Below are 22,417 nucleotides of genomic sequence, written 5' to 3'. Positions count from 1 at the left end.
GAACATACAATTAACTGACCAATAAGGAATTAGGGGATAGTTTAGGTAACTTTAATATAACGACAGTGAGAGGGCGGACATTCTGCCCTTCCTTCATGCAGTCATTCTACCCATATTTTTCCCGACCAATAGGTTACTATTTTTTTGTGCGCCTTTACTAAAGAAGTGCTTAACTTTAATGCTTAATGACTTTGCCCTTTTAAAATTCTGATGCTGAAGCCTGATGCCTTGCTGAGCGACTGATGTCCTGTGGATGAAGACTGATTCTGCTTTGCTGATTCACACCGAGGATAGGTATATTCCAAATTGTGATTACCATGCATATTTGCCTTTTCTTTCTAGGTACCAACTGCGCTATTTTGACAGAACCACAGTTAAGATGTTTTCCAAAATTTGTGTTAGTAAATTTTTTGCATGGAGCCCAACATGCTGATGCTAACTTGAGGTTAGTTAAGAATTCTCACTTATGACTTACGATAACAGGGGCGGACATTTGATGAATTTTCTGTGCTGAATTCCATGTATGTTAAAACGTTGACGCAGTTGACTTTGCTAATGATTTGCACCATAACCTTAGAATGTGTTGTAGTTCAAGCTTTGATTAGATTGCGTTTTTTCCGCCGCTTTGGACAACCAGTGCAGTTTCTATATGTGTTTCATTTGATTTTGAGATTAATTTACATGACCTTAGCATTGTTAATATAGGAAAATAAACATTCTAAACTTTTACTAAAGGTGTGGTTATTCATGACTAAAAGGTCATGGTTGATTATTGATTATGTACTGGATCTATGGTAAGAACATCTTGCTTGCGAGTCAAACGGTTCATCGACCTATTCGCGTCCTATTGTAAGTTTACTTATTAAGGTCAGACGCGCTAACACATGTAAAATAAAACAAGCAGTGACAATGCCAATGGGTCTCACCTATACGAGATCGAATGGCTTTGTCAATGTTTTATTTAACCATGCAGCATAGCAGCTGTGCAACACAGCTGAAAGTAAAGAAAATTAAAGTGGTATGACACAGTAAGCACTTGTTAGTCCATCAGTCAATAATTGTTTATTTAGTTAGGAGGCCATCAAACAATATACAACATACAAACATTTAGTATATTAAAAAGATAAAAAGGTAACAATTTAAAAACTATTCTCTAAAAATAGAAAAATAAACATTAATAATCTAAAAATAAAAACATTCACTGTATTGACAGATACATTATTAAATTGCCAACCACTCATAAGCCCCAATAAAAACTGATATCTGTAAGATGTAAAGAGTCTGCCCACAGGCTTGTAAGTTTAGACCTCCAATTCTTCATAACAACGCACCAATTACCTAACTTTCTCATATTACCTTAAAAACAATTTTTTAACAGTCATAAACTTCTCAACAGCACTTGCTACATCCAAATAATGCATATCAGTTAAAAGTGTCACAGCTTGGATACGATTTCTGATATTATACTTTTTAAAAAAAACTGGACGTAAAATAGTTTTCCGTAATGGTAAAAATGTTAGACAATCCATAAGAATGTGCAAATTATCACATGGGGTATTCAGGACACAGGTACAGTTACCCACAATGAATCAATAATTATAATTTTTAATTTATCACTGGAGTAACATGGATTGATAGCAATCATTAGCCTTAACAGCTCATATCTTACCCGATGGTTTGGTAGTATACCCACAAAAGGGAACCGTTCTTCATTGTGCCAGCTGTGTTCAAACTGGACTGAGATTTTCCCCTGTAAATACTGTCTATTGCACATTCTGGATAGTTCCATTATCAGTGCCTGAAGTTCACTCCTTGAAGTCTCTATGTGTAATCTCCAGGGAAATATTTCAACCTTCAATTCCCTACATATGACTTCCAGATTTTTCCTCACGTCCTTGGCCCACTGCAGTTCACTTTGCAATATTTCATTTTTACACCAAAGCAAGATCTTTTGCCCATTACTGAAGTTCAGGCATTGCCAGAACTAAATTGCTGCTGCTTGAGCCTGAGTACTCCATGACGCCATATCTGTCTTTGTTCTTACGGTCTGTATCACTGATGACCTTGGCAGAGGGAGTAAACTTTCCAAACATTTCCCGGCCTCAGAATTCCAACTACATTTCCCACTAAGACAGAAAAATTCGGCTCCATACTAAAACTGATGGGGGATCATGGCTGCATAAGCTTTTAAGGCAGTCCTGTGGGATATTTCCCCAAAAATCCGCACTGAATGTTTTCAACCTGCTTATCAAGGTTAGGGGGCTTGCTTCTAATGATTCCATATGAACATTCCAATTTTGGGACCTTTCAAACCAAATGCCTAAGTACTTATATTCACCAACCGATTCCAGTTTGGTGGGGCTGATATGCCACATAAGTTTTATGGGTTTTTATTAAAACTCAGTACCTTCGACTTCTCCAGGTTTACCATGAGTTTTTTATGATTACAGTATTCACTGAACAAATCCAAATATCTTTGCAAACCTATCTCTTTTAGATCCAAAAATCACCAGATCATCTGCCTACAAAAGACATGTTATGTGTTTCCCATTCTTTTTGGGATGTAAACTACTTGCAGCTGCAAAATGAAGTAGGCAAGTCAGCTATGAACAGGGAGAAAAGTAAGGTGGGCCAGGAAACAGCCGTCTCAGTCTGTTGTTAATCAGGACTTTCTGGGTCAGAGCCCCCTCCATTTCCATGATCACCTGTGCCCAGTTTTGGGAGTGTAATTCCTGAATTAAACTCAGGAGAATCTTAGGTATTTTGTGGCTTTTCAATGTTTTCCATTGACAATTTCGTTCTATCAGGTCAAAAACGGCCAAGAAGTCTATGAAGCATCAGAATAAGCTACCCCTTTGCTCCACGGCCTTCTGCGCCAACAACAATTATAAACAAAATCAATGGCCTATCATGGAGTGGCCTTCCTTAAAACGTCCATGTTCCCAGGGGGACAATATGATTAAATTAAGCCCATTCCTTTAGGTTCCCGTAATATAATTTTTGCTAACAATTTTCCACCCACATCCAGCAATTAACTAAAATATAACTCTTTGGGGCATTTATGTCCCCTCTCTTACAAATAGGTTGAATGATCATGTCTCTCCAATTATCAGGGAAACCACTTGTGTCCAATACAACACGGAACATACGGTGGAAGAATTCTTCCCACCAATCAACACTAGTTTTTATTACCACGGCCAGCAAGTTATCCAGTCCTGCAGCTCTGGTTAAGATCAGATTGGAGAGGGTACTCTTAATGTTGCCCAATGTGAACTGAGTCATCCTCCTCCAGTCCCCTCCATTGGGATACTCTCTTGTGTTCGGGCTTTGACCTAACTCCGCACATTTCCTTTAAATATCCCACCCAGAAGTCTTCTTCCACTACACGATTCATAGCCCCTGGAGCCTTGCCTGATCCTTCCTGTACAAGCTTCCAAAAATTGTTGGTATCTTTTCTTTCAATTGCTTCCAAGAGGTTTTACCAGCACATCTCCTTATGTGCCCTTTTCCAATCACCAATCAGGTTTTTATGTGCTTTCTTAGTATTCTGGAGACTATTAAATAACTCGTCACATTTTAACTTGAGGCACTTTACACCTTTCCTTATCGGAGCCTTTAATTTCCTGCACTCACCATTGAACCAATCGTTATCTTTCCTTGAATTCTTATGCATCTTGTTTCCCCCTCACCCGTTAGCTTTTAACTCAACCCTTAGGCAATAAACCATCTGACTGATGATGTTTTCATACCAGCTAATACCTTTTTTGGGGAGCACAGATCAAGTGATGGTCCTGTTGGAAGTTAGAACAAGTTTTGCCATACATTTCTCTGTCATTTTAGTAGTGAGCCGTTTAGGTTACTGCATCTGTAGTGAATTACCATTTCCCTCTCACACTTTTCTTCTCTTAATATTTCAAGCTTAAGGGAATGATGGTCAATTCCTTCTTCTTGCAATACCTTGAAATTCCTAATTTTGTCAAAATACCAGACATGTATATAAATTTAATCAATGAGGCAGGCCTGTATTCCATACGTAACGTCTGCTGGACAGGCGATCAGGGTCAAACCGCCCATTGACACATAATAAGCCCCTAGAGTCCAAATGTTTCCCAAGATCCACGTCCCAAGCCTCCAGCGCTGAGGCTAGGAAACTTACAAAGTTTATTTTAAAAGACATTAACATCTCTTTGAAACAGGGGTCTGTCTTCCTTGGGTTTAACTTATGGTTGAAATCTCCCAAGAGAATAAAGATGTCTTATTAATAAAATAGAATTATATCTCCTATCCAGACTATGAAGATACTTTCCACAGGCCACTAACCACTTACATTTCACTTCAATTGGTGTTACCTTCCTTGCCACTCTAGTGGAAACCAAACTTATTAACCCTCCAGAGGGACACCATTGCAGACTCCTCTTAGCAGACCTAATTACCTGTACAAACCTGTCAATCATTGTGGATTTGTCACACAGCCATGTCTTTTGCAAACAAACTATCTCATGTAGATTCATTAGCTCCTTGAAGTTTTCTAAGCATGAAATTCTTGCAAAACCATTAATTTTCCATGATAATATCCTCAGGATGTGCAACCACCCATAGTCCTAATCAATATCACTCAACCACCTGTCTTCTTCAGCACCAGAAGGGTAGAACCCCGAATATCAATTCATATAGCTCATATCCTCCAGATTACCTAATGTCCCATAATAAGGGACGATTATTTCCAGATCTTCCTTTTCCCTGTTGCCTAGATCGATCAGCCAAACTTGCCTTGGCCCTAGCCCAGTTTGGCACTTCAAGAAAGGTTTGCTCATGTTGCCTTGTTCAGATATTTCTGATTCAGGCACAAACCTAATCCCTCCTTTTAATACATTTGTTCCACATTTACAAGCACTGTCCATAACATTCCTGAGTACAACAGTACCTTAGTTACTTCATTTCCACTTATGTTCTTCGTAAGCCCCACTTGTCTGAGGTTCTTTGTTCCAAACGATTTCAAGATAGGGCATTTTGAAAAAGAGAAAAGCAGCTTGCAACGTCATAGTGCTGGACACTTAACAGTGCAGTCGGCTAAGCACCAAATCAGCAGCGTGCAGGTCTTATGGTTGACTCAGCTGTCTATCTTTCTTAGGCTGATAATGTGAATAAGATTAATTTGTGTGTTATTCACCCATTATACCCAAGTACGTTCAGTGATTTCAGCACTCGTTGCTGACATCTTGTGACTCTTATCAGCAAATAAAACATTCAAAAGCTCCCAGGGTTAACAAAGCTTTCCTTACTTTCGAGGTAGAGTTATGTGAGTAAATTCTGATGGAGTAATACTAGCAGCATGTACCCACTACACATACAAATGGAAAGGATGCTGTAAAGTGCTCGGTGAAACACGTCATTCACTTACACTACAGTTTTAAATAGCGACGACTACTATGCAGCTATTGTTGGAACGCAAGCATTATTAATCGAAAGTGTGCTACTAAAACAAAAGGAAATAACGGGTTTAAAATGTGAAACACTGAAATGAAAATGTCACTTACCCAGTGTACATCTGTTCGTGGCATCAGTCGCTGTAGATTCGCATGTTTTGCAATAGCTCGCCATCTGGTGTTGGGCCGGAGTGTTACAAGTTGTTTTTCTTCGAAGAAGTCTTTCATGTCACGGGACCGAGTGACTCCTCCTTTTGTCTCCATTGCGCATGGGCGTCGACTCCATCTTCGATTGTTTTTCCCCGCAGAGGGTGAGGTAGGAGTTGAATTGTAGTAATAGTGCCCATGCAATGGAGTGACTAAGTATGTACCTATTTAAGGTTGAGATGATACATATACAAATAGTTGAAGGTAACTTCCAAACTGCTACAGGCTCCCGGGGAGGCGGGTGGGCACATGCGAATCTACAGCGACTGATGCCACGAACAGATGTACACTGGGTAAGTGACATTTTCAGTTTGATGGCATCTGTCGCTGTAGATACGCATGTTTTGCATAGACTAGTAAGCAGTTATCTCCCCAAAAGCGGTGGCTCAGCCTGTAGGAGTGGAAGTAGTTTGAAATAATGTTCTTAATACGGCTTGACCTACTGTGGCTTGTTGTGCGGATAACACATCTACACAGTAGTGCTTGGTGAATGTGTGAGGCGTAGACCATGTGGCTGCCTTACATATTTCTTGCATTGGGATGTTTCCTAGAAAGGCCATGATAGCACCCTTCTTTCTGGTTGAGTGTGCCCTTGGTGTAATGGGCAGCTGTCGTTTAGCTTTAAGGTAGCAGATTTGGATGCATTTAACTATCCATCTGGCTATACCTTGTTTTGATATTGGGTTTCCTGGATGAGGTTTTTGAAATGCAATAAATAGTTGTTTAGTCTTTCTGATGTTCTTTGTTCTGTCAATGTAATACATTAATGCTCTTTTGACATCTAATGTATGTAGTGCCCTTTCAGCTACGGTATCTGGCTGTGGAAAGAACACTGGAAGTTCCACTGTTTGATTTAGATGGAACGGTGAAATAACCTTTGGCAAAAATTTAGGATTAGTCCTTAGGACGACCTTATTCTTGTGTAGTTGTATAAAAGGTTCTTGTATTGTAAACGCCTGAATCTCGCTTACTCTTCTTAGGGAAGTAATGGCGATGAGAAATGCAACCTTCCAGGTTAGGAACTGTATTTCGCAGGAGTGCATGGGTTCAAAAGGTGGACCCATAAGTCTAGTTAGGACAACATTTAGGTTCCATGAAGGAACAGGTGGTGTTCTTGGTGGTATAATTCTCCTAAGGCCCTCCATGAATGCTTTAATGACTGGTATCTTATATAGGGAAGTTGAATAGGTAGTCTGCAGGTATGCAGATATTGCTGCAAGGTGTATTTTAATGGAAGAGAAAGCCAGGTTAGATTTTTGTAAGTGAAGCAAGTAGCCCACTACATGTTCTGGAGTTGTGTGTAAAGGTTGTATTTGATTAATATGGCAGTAGCAAACAAACCTCTTCCATTTACTTGCATAGCAGTGCCTGGTGGATGGCCTTCTGGCTTGCTTTATGACTTCCATACATTCTTGGGTAAGTTGTAAGTGCCTGAATTCTAGGATCTCAGGAGCCAGATTGCTAGATTCAGCTATGCTGGATCTGGGTGTCTGATCTTTTGGTTGTGTTGTGTCAACAGGACACAAATCTGGCCTATTGGGGAATTTGATGTAGGGTACTACTGATAGGTCTAGCAGCGTTGTGTACCAGGGTTGCCTTGCCCAAGTTGGTGCTATCAATATGAGTTTGAGTTTGTTTTGACTGAGTTTGTTTACCAGGTAAGGAAGGAGAGGGAGAGGAGGAAAAGCGTAAGCAAATATCTTTGACCAGTTCATCCATAGGGCATTGCCTAGGGACTGTTTGTGTGGGTATCTGGATGCGAAGTTTTGGCATTTTGCGTTCTCCTTCGTCGCAAACAAGTCTATTTGAGGTGTTCCCCAGAGTTTGAAATAGGTGTTCAGAATTTGGGGGTGAATTTCCCATTCGTGGACCTGTTGGTGATCTCGAGAGAGGTTGTCTGCGAGTTGATTTTGGATCCCTGGTATAAATTGTGCTATTAGGCGAATTTGGTTGTGAATTGCCCAACGCCAATTTTTTTGTGCTAGCAGGCTTAACTGCGTGGAGTGTGTCCCCCCTTGCTTGTTTAGATAATACATTGTTGTCATGTTGTCTGTCTTGACGAGAATGTATTTGTGAACTATTATTGGTTGGAAAGCTTTTAGTGCTTGAAAAACTGCTAGTAGTTCTAGGTGATTTATATGCAGTTTTGTTTGATGTACGTTCCATTGTCCTTGTATGCTGTGTTGATCGAGGTGTGCTCCCCACCCTGTCATGGAAGCATCTGTTGTTATTACGTATTGTGGCACTGGGTCTTGGAAAGGCCGCCCCTTGTTTAAATTTATGTTGTTCCACCACAGAAGCGAGAGGTAAGTTTGGCGGTCTATTAACACCAGATCTAGAAGGTGACCCTGTGCTTGAGACCACTGTGATGCTAGGCGCTGTTGTAAGGGCCTCATGTGCAGTCTTGCGTTTGGGACAATGGCTATGCATGAAGACATCATGCCTAGGAGTTGTAATATCATCTTTGCTTGTATCTTTTGTGTTGGATACATGCGTTGTATGATGGTGTTGAAATTTTGAATTCTTTGGAGACTTGGAGTGGCTACTCCTTTTGTTGTGTCTATTATGGCTCCTAGGTATTGTTGTACCTTGCACGGCAGAATGTTGGATTTCGTGAAGTTGACGGTGAACCCTAGTTTGAAGAGGGTTTGTATGATCTGATTTGTGTGAATTGAGCACTCTATTAACGAATGGGCCTTGATTAGCCAGTCGTCTAGATATGGGAACACATGTATTTGCTGCCTTCTGATGTGTGCAGCGACTACCGCTAGACATTTGGTAAAGACTCTTGGTGCGGTTGTTAATCCGAAAGGCAGTACCTTGAATTGGTAATGTATTCCTTTGAATACAAACCTTAGGTATTTCCTGTGCGATGGGTGTATTGGTATATGGAAATACGCGTCCTTGAGGTCTAAAGTTGACATGTAGTTGTGTAGTTTTAGCAATGGTAAAACTTCTTGTAGTGTGACCATGTGAAAGTGGTCTGATTTGATGAATGTGTTCACTATTCTGAGGTCTAGGATTGGTCTCAGCGTTTTGTCCTTCTTTGGTATCAGAAAGTACAGTGAGTAAACTCCTGTGTTTATTTGTGTGTTTGGCACTAATTCGATTGCATTCTTTTGCAATAGTGCCTGCACTTCTATCTCCAGGAGATTGGAATGATGTTTTGTCAAATTTTGTGCTTTTGGTGGTATGTTTGGAGGGAATTGTAGAAATTCTATGCAATAACCATGTTGGATAATTGCTAGAACCCAAGTGTCTGTAGTGATTTCCTCCCATGCTTTGTAATAATGACTTATTCTTCCCCCCACTGGTGTTGTGTGGAGGGGGTGAGTGACATGTGAGTCACTGCTTAGTAGTAGGGGTTTTGGGGCTTTGAAATTTTCCTCTATTCCTAGGGAATTGCCCTCCTCTATATTGTCCCCGAAAACCTCCTCTGTACTGTCCCTGGTAACTGGACGGTGTTGCCTGTGAGGTGCTGGCTTGTGTGCTTTGACCCCGAAACCCCCCTCTAAAGGGTGTTTTACGGAATGTGCTGTAATTCCCTCTGCTCTGCGGGGAGTAGAGTGCGCCCATGGCTTTAGCAGTGTCCGTGTCTTTTTTGAGTTTCTCAATCGCTGTGTCCACTTCTGGACCGAACAGTTCTTTTTCGTTAAAAGGCATATTGAGAACTGCTTGCTGAATCTCTGGTTTAAATCCAGACGTTCGGAGCCATGCATGCCTTCTGATAGTTACAGATGTATTAATTGTCCGTGCAGCTGTATCTGCAGCGTCCATGGAGGAGCGGATTTGGTTGTTGGAAATGGTCTGTCCCTCCTCAACCACTTGTTTTGCCCTATTTTGTAGGTCCTTGGGCAGATGGTCAATGAGATGTTGCATCTCATCCCAATGGGCTCTGTCATAGCGCGCAAGTAGTGCCTGGGAGTTAGCGATGCGCCACTGGTTTGCAGCTTGTGCTGCGACTCTTACCAGCTGCATCGAACTTGCGGCTTTCTTTATCTGGGGGTGGTGCATCTCCAGATGTGTGGGAGTTGGCCCTTTTCCTAGCTGCTCCTACAACGACAGAGTCTGGTGGCAGCTGTGTAGTGATGAAAGCCGGGTCTGTAGGAGGCGCCTTATACTTTTTTTCCACTCTTGGTGTGATTGCCCTACTTTTGACCGGCTCCTTAAAGATTTCTTTTGCGTGCCGGAGCATACCAGGGAGCATAGGCAGGCTTTGGTAGGAGCTGTGGGTGGAGGAGAGTGTGTTGAATAAAAAGTCATCCTCGACCTGTTCTGAGTGGAGGCTTACATTGTGAAATTGTGCTGCTCTAGCCACCACTTGAGAATACGCAGTGCTGTCCTCTGGTGGAGATGGCTTCGTAGGGTATGCCTCCGGACTGTTATCTGACACTGGGGCGTCGTATAAGTCCCATGCGTCTTGATCTTGGTCACCCTGGCTCATGGTGGTGTGAGCTGGGGAATGTGATGGAGTTTGTGCTGGTGAGACGTTAATCACAGGTGGAGGAGAGGGTGGTGGGGTAACTTTTTTCACCACTTTTGTTTGTGGTGTTTGTTCAGTTTGGAACTCCATTCTTCTCTTTCTTCTAATAGGGGGAAGGGTGCTTATTTTTCCTGTCCCCTGCTGTGTGAAAATACACTTTTGCGTATGGTCTACATCCGTTGAGTGTAGTTCTTCCTCAAACCTATGCTTTTGCATTTGGGAGGTTAGCGAGTGCTCTTCTGTATAAGAGCCTGAAACTGGATCGGTTGCAGTTTGTTTCGGCACCGAAACCCTGTCTGCATCTTTTTTCGGCTCCAAGGTGACTTTTTTCTTTTTCGGGGCCGAAACCTCTCGGCGTCGATCTTCTTCGGTGCCGCTGTCTCGGCGTCGAGCCGTATCTACGTATCGATGCTTGTCTCCAGCACTTTCTCGGTCCCGAGAAGGCTGCGTGCCGGTGTCTCGACCGGAGTCGGACGATCTCGGCACTGTATGGGCCTTTTTTTCGGTGCCGACGGTCGGTCACCGAATTTATGGGTCGAGCCATGGCCTGATGGCAGCGGCGTCCCCTGGGCCTTGTAAATCTTCTTTTGAGTGGTTTTCGACGTCCTACTCACGGTTTGTGTATCGTCGAATCCTTCGGAGTCCGATTCTTGGATCGAAAAGGATCCCTCCTCTTCTTGTTCCTCGAACTCCCGGTGGGCTGTCGGCGCGGACGCCATCTGAAGTCTTCTGGCTCGACGGTCTCGGAGAGTTTTTCGGGACCGGAACGCACGACAGGCCTCGCAGGTGTCTTCGCTGTGCTCAGGTGACAGGCACAGGTTGCAGACCAAGTGTTGGTCTGTATAGGGGTATTTATTGTGGCATTTGGGACAGAAACGGAACGGGGTCCGTTCCATCGGCGTTCTTCTGCACGCGGTCGGGCCGACCAGGCCCCGACAGGGGATCGAAAAAATTACCCCGAAGGGCACCGGAGCTCTTCGATCTTAGACGCGGTGTTGAATCTATCTACGCCGACCCCGAACGCAACAATACCGACGAAAATCTTCTGAAATTAGCTATTTTTCCGTTCCGAAACTCGGAGCGGCAGGAACACGTCCGAACCCGATGGCGGAAAAAAAACAATCGTTAATGGAGTCGACGCCCATGCGCAATGGAGACAAAAGGAGGAGTCACTCGGTCCCGTGACTCGAAAGACTTCTTCGAAGAAAAACAACTTGTAACACTCCGGCCCAACACCAGATGGCGAGCTATTGCAAAACATGCGTATCTACAGCGACAGATGCCATCGAACATATGTGTTTTGGAAAAACATGTGTTTTGGAAAACATGAGCACTCTGGTGGCAGCCATAAATCTAGTTCGACATAAAAATAATGACAAAACTGTCTAATTAAATGTATTTTGTGTTTTCACAATTAAATGTAGTGAAAACCGAATAATAATATGTACTAAAGAGATTAATGATTTAAATATTATGAAGTGTTTAATGCTTAATGTTTTAGCATTCGTTAAAAAAAGGCATCATGTTAGAAAAATGCAGCAGCAATGTTTAAAAAGCTAACATTGTGAAATGTTTTCCCAAGTATCCTGAGACGTGTTCTTTGCTCGCAGTGGAAACGTCATGTTCCAGTGCTGTAACATTTGTCTTATTTCCTGAAGAGAACATGTACTTCTGAAACAAAGGCTTACTGACTTTCTGAATAGGCTTATGTGTAATTTGCAACAAACGTATTCTACTGCAGAAACTGGTGATGGCAGTGAGAGAAGATGGGCCAATGGTGAATGTAGAAAATAAAGAAAAGATATTTGAGAAACGGGAAACAGATGCAATAGGCTTTGACCTAAACCAACCCATAGACTGACCAATGGAGTTTTAGCTAGTTGCTTTCTAGGAGTTTAATATAACAGAATTAGGTGATGTAAGTGCAGTCAGTTCTGCTCAGACACTTGCTGTGTTCGGTTGTGCTCATTAGCTAGTGTAATAATGTGAAGTGGAGAAGTGTGGCACAATGGTTAGAGCAGCAGACCCTGATGCAGAAATCTGGCCTAGGACCAGGGTTAAATTTCCACCTCGGCGGGTCTTGGGCTCAATTCCCTTGGACCAGATAATTTTCGCCTCTGTGCCTCATCTAATTAATGGGTCCCACTCTGTAACTCTGGGCAATAGCTTGCTTAATCTCCACAACGGCCCTCACAGCGCTTGGATGCCTGGCTTCACCCTGGGGCTGTCCAGGAGTGGGCGCCTCTCAGGGAAAAGCCAGGAGGGGTTCCACAGCGATATGCGTACAGTGCCTTAGCTTTCTGCCACTGACAGTTCAGATGCATTAAGGCCAAATATTACTGAACTGTTCCCTGGAGACATCGCTGCCTGCTGATCCATTTAGGAGAGGTGTAACAAAAATGTGCATTAATTTTTCCAGCAGATTTTTATGTTTTCTCTTTTAGAAACCCAACTGCTATTTTGGTTAGTGTCATAGGCCAAGAAATCTCTAGACACTGTTTTGTTGTTTGTTTTATTTTTTAAATGTAGGATGTGACCCCTTAGGTAACGGTCTCTGCCCTGGGCGGCAAATTATCTTTAGGACATTTCTGCCCCTTTGGAGGCAGAGCGGCCTATTTTTATTAGGCCAATCTGCCCCCAAGGGGAGCAGACACCAGGGATTTTGGGTTTTTTAATGTCAAGTTCACGCAAGGGGAGCAGCCCCTTAGGCACGGGTCGCTCCTCTGGGGGCAAATTAATTTTAGGCCATTTCTGGTTTTCCATTTGGGCCATGAGAGCTTATTTAACTCTCAAAATCGTGGCACTTGGAATGGTGTGGGTTCACTTTCTGGACTTTGAACGCTGCCATGTAGACAAATCCAAAAGACCTAGACACATCTGAAAACTAAACATCTGGGTGAGTCCAGGGTGATGTGCTTCGCATGCACCCGCACCATTTCCTTAACCACAATGCCCTGCAAACCTACAATTTTGCTGGACATCACACATTTTTCCGATATTTTGGTGATGAAACCTTCCGGAAACCACAAAATTCCTACCACCCAGCATTGTTGCATCTATACCGATAAAAATTCTGCCCCACTTGTTAGCCTAAAAATGTTGGGTTTTACTTCCCCCCCAAACTGCCCTTTTGGACCCGCTTTGGTTGTCCCTCATTTTCAACATGTTTTTGACTCTTCCCTGTCACAGGCGCTTGGCCCACCTGCACAGGTGAGGTATCATTTTTACTAGGAGACTGAGGGGAACGTTGGGTGGTAGGAAATTTGTGCCAGTGCGGTAATATCACAGAGAAATGTGGGAAAAATGTTATTTGTTTCAGCCAAATTTGAGGTTTGTAGAGGATTCTCGGTAAGAAAGCACGGAGGGATCCACGCAAGCCCTGGAACAAAAAAGCCAGGTACCCCCCCCCCCATAAAAATACAGCTAGTTTTGTATTTGATAGTTCTGATGTGTCCACATAGTGTTTTGGGGCATGGGGCACTTCCTGTCACAGGCCCTAGGGCCATCCCACCCAAGTGAGGTACCATATTTATCGGGAGACCTGGGGGAACGCTGGGTAGACGGATGTTTGTGGCTCCCCTCAGATTCCAGAACTTTGCAGCACCAAAATGTGAGGAAAAAGTGTGTTTTGTTTGCCAAACTTTGAGGTTTGCAAAGGATTCTGGGTAAAAGAACCTGGTGAGAGCCCCACAAGTCAGTGTATCAATAAGACGACTATTTGATAAATGCCCTGTAATTCACATGCTAGTATGGGGACCCAGGAATTCAGATCTGTGCAAATAACCACTGCTTCTCAACACCTTATCTTGTGCCCGTTTTGGAAATACAAAGGGTTCCCTGATACCTATTTTTTACTCTCTATATTTCACCAAATGAATTGCTGTATACTCGGTATACAATGAAAACCCATTGCAAGCTCCAGCTCCTTTATTGGCTCTGGGTACCTAGGGGTCTCGATGAACGTAAAAGCCGTATATATCCCTGCAACCAGAAGATTCCAGCGGATGTAATGGTATATTGCTTTTGAAAATCTGACATTGCAGGAAAAAGTTACAGAGTAAAACGTGGAGAGAAATGGCTCTTTTTTTTTTTTTTTTTATTAGCTCCAAAAAAAAATTCTTTTTATTTCAGCTCTTATTTTCTGTAGGAAAACCTTGTAGCATCTACACAAATGGCCCCTTGCTGAATTCATAATTTTGCCTACTTTTCAGAAATGTTTAGCTGTCTGGGATCTAGCATTGGTTTCTGTAAGGAAATGCCTCCTTGGCATGGTTACCCCCTGACTTTTTGCCTTTGCTGATGCTATGCTTTGAATTGAAAGTGTGCTGAGGCCTGCTAACCAGGCCCCAGCACCACTGTTCTTTCCCTAACCTGTACTTTTGTATCCACAATTGGCACACCCTGGCATCCAGGTAAGTCCCTTGTAACTGGTACCTCTGGTACCAAGGGCCCTAATGCCAGGGAAGGTCTCTAAGGGCTGCAGCATGTCTTATGCCACCCTGGAGACCCCTCACTCAGCACAGCCACACTGCTTGCCAGCTTGTGTGTGCTGGTGAGAACAAAATGAGTAAGTCGACATGGCACTCCCCTCAGGGTGCCATGCCAGCCTCTCACTGCCTATGCAAGTATAGATAAGTCACCCCTCTAGCAGGCCTTACAGCCCTAAGGCAGGGTGCAGTATACCATAGGTGAGGGCACCAGTGCATGAGCACTGTGCCCCTACAGTGTTTAAGCCAAACCTTAGACATTGTAAGTGCAGGGTAGCCATAAGAGTATATGGTCTGGGAGTTTGTCAAACACGAACTCCACAGCACCATAATGGCTACACTGAAAACTGGGAAGTTTGGTATCAAACTTCTCAGCACAATAAATGCACACTGATGCCAGTGTACATTTTATTGTAAAATACACCCCAGAGGGCACCTTAGAGGTGCCCCCTGAAACCTTAACCGACTATCTGTGTAGGCTGACTGGTTCCAGCAGCCTGCCACAACCGAGACATGTTGCTGGCCCCATGGGGAGAGTGCCTTTGTCACTCTGAGGCCAGTAACAAAGCCTGCACTGGGTGGAGATGCTAACACCTCCCCCAGGCAGGAGCTGTAACACCTGGCGGTGAGCCTCAAAGGCTCACCCCCTTTGTTCCAGCACCACAGGGCACTCCAGCTAGTGGAGTTGCCCACCCCCTCCGGCCACGAACCCACTTTTGGCGGCAAGGCTGGGGGAGATAATGGGAATAACAAGGAGGAGTCACTGGCCAGTCACGACAGCCCCTAAGGTGTCCTGAGCTGAAGTGACTAACTTTTAGAAATCCTCCATCTTGCAGATGGAGGATTCCCCCAATAGGATTAGGGATGTGACCCCCTCCCCTTGGGAGGAGGCACAAAGAGGGTGTACCCACCCTCAGGGCTAGTAGCCATTGGCTACTAACCCCCCAGACCTAAACACGCCCTTAAATTTAGTATTTAAGGGCTTCCCTGAACCTAAGAATTTAGATTCCTGCAACTTACAAGAAGAAGAGGACTGCTGAGCTGAAAGACCCCTGCAGAAGAAGAAAAGAAGACACCAACTGCTTTGGCCCCAGACCTACCGGCCTGTCTCCTGCCTTCTAAAGAAACCTGCTCCAGCGACGCTTTCCCAAGGACCAGCGACCTCTGAATCCTCAGAGGACTGCCCTGCTTCAAGAAAGACAAGAAACTCCCGAGGACAGCGGCACTGCTCCAAAAAGACTGCAACTTTGTTACAGAGGAGCAGATTTAAAGACCCCTGCAAATCCCCGCAAGAAGCGTGAGACTTGCAACACTGCACCCGGCGACCCCGACTCGACTGGTGGAGAACCAACACCTCAGGGAGGACCCTCCGGCGACTCCGAGACCGTGAGTAACCAAAGTTGTCCCCCCTGAGCCCCCACAGCGACGCCTGCAGAGGGAATTCCGAGGCTCCCCCTGACCGCGACTGCCTGATCCTAAAGTCCCGACGGCTGGAAAAGACCCTGCACCCGCAGCCCCCAGCACCTGAAGGAACGGAACTTCGGTGCAGGAGTGACCCCCAGGAGGCCCTCTCCCTTGCCTAGGTGGTGGCTACCCCGAGGAGCCCCCCCCTTGCCTGCTTGCACCGCTGAAGAGACCCCTTGGTCTCCCATTGAAACCTACAGAGAACCCGATGCTTGTTTGCACACTGCACCCGGCCGCCCCCGCGCTGCTGAGGGTGTACTTTCTGTGTGGACTTGTGTCCCCCCGGTGCCCTACAAAATCCCCCTGGTCTGCCCTCCGAAGACGCGGTTACTTACCTGCTGGCAGACTGGAACCGGGGCACCCCCTTCTCTCCATTGAAGCCTATGTGTTTTGGGCACCTCTTTGATCTCTGCACCTGACCGGCCCTGAGCTGCTGGTGTGGTAACTTTGGGGTTGCTTTGGGGTTGCTTTGAACCCCCAACGGTGGGCTACCTTGGACCCAAAACTGAACCCTGTAGGTAATTTACTTACCTGCTAAAACTAACAATACTTTACCTCCCCCAGGAACTGTGAAAATTGCAGTGTCCACTTTTAAAACAGCTATTTGTGTTTTATGTAAAAAGTATATATGCTACTGTAATTATACAAAGTTCCTAAAGTACTTACCTGCAATACCTTTCAAATGAGATATTACATGTAGAATTTGAACCTGTGGTTCTTAAAATAAACTAAGAAAATATATTTTTCTATAACAAAACCTATTGGCTGGATTTGTCTCTGAGTGTGTGTTCCTCATTTATTGCCTGTGTGTATGTACAACAAATGCTTAACACTACTCCTTTGATAAGCCTACTGCTCAACCACACTACCACAAAATAGAGCATTAGTATTATCTCTTTTTGCCACTATCTTACCTCTAAGGGGAACCCTTGGACTCTGTGCATGCTATTCCTTACTTTGAAATAGCACATACAGAGCCAACTTCCTACAGTTTCACACCCATTTTCTGTCACTAACTGGAAGGCAGCTAAAATCACAAAAATAGTAAAAATGGGGTATGTCCCAGTAAAATACCAAAAGTGTGTTGACAAATGTGGTTTTCTGATTCAAGTGCACCTTAGAGGTGCCCCCTGAAACCTTAACCGACTATCTGTGTAGGCTGACTGGTTCCAGCAGCCTGCCACAACCGGTCCTGAAAGCTGGGAAGATTGTTATTTTAGCACCTCAAACCCTTTGTTGATGTCATTTTCAGGGGGAAAAAACCACAAGCCTTCTTCTGCAGCCCTTTTTTCCCCATTTGTTTTTTAAAAAAGAAATTTTCGCTGTATGTTGGCTAATTTCTTGGTGTCCTCCAGGGGAACCCACAAACTCTGGGTACCGCTAGAATCCCTAGGATGTTGGAAAAAAAGGATGCAAATTTGGCATGAGTAGCTTATGTGGAAGCACAAACTTGCCCCTAATACCCAAAAGAAGGCTTGGCACCTGATGGGCAAAAAGCCTGGCAGCAAAGGGGTTAATGATTTGGTCACCCTGTTATTCATGTACTTTTATCATTTGGTCTTGCATTTGGTTTAGTGATCTTAGCATTGTTAATCTAAAGGGCAATAAATGTTTGAACTTTACTAAACTGGTGTGGTGTTTCATGGCCACATGGGTCAGTGTATAAATTACTGACTCCAATATGAAAAGTGATGTTTATTGATTTAATTTCATTGTCATTAACCATCTCTTTCCTATCTGAGTCCAAGATCTGTGTCACCCTATACGTGTCACCTTATAAATAAATTATCAAAAGAAATATAAGGCTGGACACGCCCACACTTTAATCATGTTCATGATCTTGGACGTGGTTGGTGCTGTAGAGGTTTTTGGCCCAGGCACAGTCTGCTTTTGAGCCCCACCACTTCATTGTTTTCGTAAATTCTTGCCCTGTTTTTACAAAAAAGCAGCAACTTCTTTTGTTAGTAGACCAGTAAGCCAGGAGAGGTCCAAAGCTCAGGAAATGTTCACACAATGATAAATATATGTACAATGAATACTTTGGATAATCCATCGACTTTATAACTGGGAGGTAATTAAGGGCGATATAAAAAGCGGGAGCCATATATTTCCATGCATACCTCAAATGCAGGCCAGTTTAAGTTGTCGCATTGCAGTAAATACCCCACTACTTCGGTAATACATACAAAAATAAACATGCTATTTATTTACTGCGAAACCAAGCTGTAATGTTCTAGGTTTCCTGCCAGTGGCTGGCACAGCCGTGATCCTGGCGATAGTGACACTCAAGCCCAACAGCTGCTTAAAAAATGCCAAAGGTGAGGAAGAATCAGTATCCCAATCATGTCGGGAGCTGCGGAAGGGCACTAATTAAGTTGAATCAATATGTGCTTGATTAACTCTCCACAGTAAGACTCTAAAGTGACGTTCCATCTCGATTTGCCAATTAGGGATGCTGCAGAGAAGAGGGAGGATGGAGTGCACAAAATGCAAGCAATGGGTGGGCTACAAGCCGTTTTTGTAAACAATCATGTATCGCAGGCGACATGCATGCACTAGCACATGCTCTTGGAGGCTCAACCCTAGAAACAGTCCAGGGAGTAATAAGCTGCAGAATCCAGCTCACCTGGGACAATCCCCACAACGATCTAGAGGGAAATCTGAAGTCTTCATGTCAATATACAGTTTCAATGTAGAATTTGCCTACCAATCTGCGATTTTATTTATTACTTGCAATACTGTTACTCATAGGCGCTAACAAGTCTTCCTTTCATCAAAAATGTAGATCTACGGAGCTTCTGTCTTCTCCCCTAGCCCATTCAAACTCTGATCATCATGATGGGCATTTCTTAGCCTGCAGACTGTATCACGATGGATTCTAATGGCCATCAACACAATATGCTCAGACAGAAGCAGTACTTGTGCATCGAAGTCCTGTGTTTTAATGGTTCGCTAGACTAATTGTAACTGAAGCACTTACATCATGCGACTGATCAGAAAATCAGAATGAAGGTATGGACGATTTTCAAAGGGTATCAATAAAACAAAGTTGTTTCAGTTGCCATACAGAAAATGGAATATGTTGCTGTGGATACCACTGGCCCTCTGTTTTTGAGTGGAGGTTGAGGTGCAAAGAAACACAAAAGCATACTGCTTTATTCTGGCAGGGGGATGATTTCAGATGGTTTTCTGAGAATCATAGTAATCAGAGATTCTAAAGTCATTTTAGGAAATAATGTGTCTAGTGCAATACCATCTGGGGATAGCCAGTCCCCGCTCCTAGGACTTAATTTACTGGCTTGTGTGTGTGGGGAGGGCATGGTGGGAGAGAGAGCGGTTCGGTGATGAACAAGGTATCACTCTGCTGTATCACATAAAAACCCCATAAGCCCCCTCAATAAGGGTCCAAGGAATTGTCTACCTTGCTGTTTCGTTGAGCTGAATGAAAGCCTTGACAATGTCTTGTAATATATTCGCTTATATTTAATTTACTTGTATTATCTCATGTGACATGTGACTTTGAAGGTACTTTGACACTTTATAACTGGTGTTAAGAACTGAGGCATTGCTGGCTTCTTTGATGACTACGTTGTTATTTTTTCTGAATATATATGTTATATAGGACTCATATTGTGTGTGCCAATTAATTCATCTGAATTATACTACAGGTATGCACTTTCTAGCTGAATGTAAAAAGATGTAAGTAGTCAACATCCTATGAAACTGGGATGATTTAAACAACGTTTCTTTCAGCATGGTGCGAGATCCCATTGCAGGCATCACACAATATGGCCAAATGTTTCAGATCAACTGCTTAGGGCCCAGTGACGAGAAGACTAATAATGCCTCTTCATGTAATATGTTGGTATACTTTTGAAGGTTCTCCTACATGTAATGATCGTAAATGAAAATAATGTCCAGTCAGTAGTCTGATGGATTATGTACCCAGGGGTATGCATTGCCTTTGCTTCAATGAAGACGATTAGGATAATGACTCTGTTTGAACTGCCTCTTCACCTTTGGTGTTAGACATGGTAGATGCATTCTACAGGAAGAAAGCCATCCTACACTACTCTGAACTTGTGTTCTCTTACTCAATTTTTCATGAATCATGACCAAGATGCTATGTTTACAGGGCAGCATATTTTTCATTGGTCTTCTGGAGGACAGCATCAGTTACTGTCCATCTTCAAGGAAAACGTTCAGGTGCTTTAAGCCCATAAAATCCTAGGCTTTTAGCATCGTTCTTCAGTATCACTGAACTAGGTAATAATACCTTTTATTTAGGAGAGTAGGAAACTTTGGGACTCTAGCAGAGCATGCAACATCAGCTTATCACCGTAGAACAATATCTGACTAGTGAGACAGAGCATTATCTGACTGTGGGGTGGAGTGCGTGTTTTTTTTTTCTTTTCTTTTTTTTTTTACTATTTACCTTTGTATTTTAAACAACTTCACCTACTCCAGTGCTCAGTAGTAAATAAATATATGGATCAGATAAACAAATAAACACTATTCTCCTGCTTTAAGTGTACGGTTTTACTTGGTGTTGGCAAAATACATGTCGAAAACCATTATTGTATAATGTAGTCAGCTAATTGGTGTGCCCCCCCGCCCCCCAACAAAAATGAATCAATTTGTTCTGATGGGTCAAACCTACTAAAATCTCTCCTCCCTTCGAACGACGGCTCCCCAACTATCCCTTAACCATAAATAATGGAAACTCGCTTCTACATCCCACTCCTCCAGGGGCACCACAGACATGAAAACATCTAGGCTAAATTTGTTAACTCAATATGTAAGCTTTGATTGATGCAACACAAGCAGAAAGTGAAAAAAATCAGTATGTGGGATTAACACGTGGAAAGAATCAGCAGGAACAGAGTGAGGATGTAAGGAAAGGGCTCAGCAAAAATGTTTTGCATCTCATGTGAAACCTGTACTGTTTGAGACAGTATGCATGTCCTCATAGAAAGGTTAGAAATTACATTTACATTAAGGAGACAGAGGAAGAAAAATGTGGGGGTGAGATCCGGAGAAATAATTCATGAAATATTAATTCTAATCAGCTTTCAGAGCAACAGTTAATTCCAGTTCACAAAGAGATGTCAAACAAAGAGAGCCAATGAAAAATCAGTATGTATCGCAAAAGGATATCTCTACCATTGTGACCATCTTTGGTTTCAGTTTCACTATTTCATACAGAATACCCCCATCTCCTCCTCCAAGAATTAGCACTTCTTTTCCACAGTAATCTTCCTTTCCACTGCCCATTATGGCTTGTGTGTATGCCAAGTCACTCTCTGCTAAATCTATGGATATAACAGGGAAAAATAAGATGATTATTAAATAGTATAAAAACGTCCATCATCTATAAACATAATATTGATAATTCACATAATGTATGTGTTTTTCTATTATATACATACACACAAAATATATTGTGCACTAGTGTCTGTGCAGTTCTCTTTATATATTTATTTCATATTTTGCTTAATACAAGCCTTCGGTAATTAAAATTATACCTGAAAGATAATACCGTATAAAAAGACGGCAGTAAAACAATTCTAATTAAAACGAAATACTCACTAGTTCAGCTACTTCGAGCAAAGAACAATTCAAAGCTAATACAGTGTGACCGAAAAAAAATATAAAGTGCTGAAAACTGGCAGAAAGGCAGAATTATTTTGCATGGTGTGGTTCTGACCGGTATACATGAGTAGGGTTAAGGCGCTCAATGCATTTCTTTCTAACCGAAACTGACAAAAGGAGCTGGGAAAGTTTGGGGTGGTCCATCAAGCAGAGACCAACAAAAAGAGGGGAGGGCTACCTTGGGTTTTCCCCATTCATTTTTCCATGAAGACTTTAAACATAGCAACAGCCCAAAATGCCTGGGCAGATCTGCACCATGTTTGGTAGGTCCAGAAAGTATGCTTTTTGTGATTTGGGGTAAACCGGTTCAGTAGTTTTTGAGCACTTAATGCTAAAAATCTTTCGATATATCATGCCGCGGAGGCTCTGCGGACCCAACAAATCTCATGCTGAGATCTGATTGGTCACCACCACATCAACAATGATGTGGTGACAGACATGTTAGTGTTTGAGACTCAGTCCAGAGTCATAAAAAAAAAAAAAGGAAAAAAAGAAAAAGACATAAGGGGGCAGGGTAGGGATACTCTGAGCCCCTAAGCCTGGTGGGGGTGTCCTAGAGGGACACAGCCTGAGGTCAAAACGTGTTTTAAAACATAAAATTGCTGTGTATTGCAGAGGATCTGCAAACCCACAACAACATTTAAAAATTGTTTAAAAAATAAATAATTGGGGGGCTCTGGTTCCCATGCTACTAAAAT

The 22,417-nt window shown here is 43.0% G+C and overlaps 1 protein-coding gene across 2 annotated transcripts in view; it reads right to left on the bottom strand.

Moving 5' to 3' along the window:
- SMS (spermine synthase) overlaps positions 1–22,417 on the bottom strand; it is a 679,013-nt gene that overhangs the window by 276,965 nt on the left and 379,631 nt on the right. The window contains exon 6 of one of the 2 annotated variants that reach the window (XM_069204737.1): positions 21,225–21,379. In XM_069204737.1, the coding sequence (XP_069060838.1) occupies positions 21,225–21,379 (155 nt within the window). The remainder of the gene's footprint in view (positions 1–21,224; positions 21,380–22,417) is intronic. The other variant, XM_069204738.1, reaches the window with a different exon arrangement.

The sequence above is a fragment of the Pleurodeles waltl genome, chromosome 8 (genome assembly GCF_031143425.1).
Source record: "Pleurodeles waltl isolate 20211129_DDA chromosome 8, aPleWal1.hap1.20221129, whole genome shotgun sequence".
Classification (NCBI taxonomy): Eukaryota; Metazoa; Chordata; class Amphibia; order Caudata; family Salamandridae; genus Pleurodeles; species Pleurodeles waltl.
This window is presented reverse-complemented; position numbering and strand designations above follow the sequence as displayed.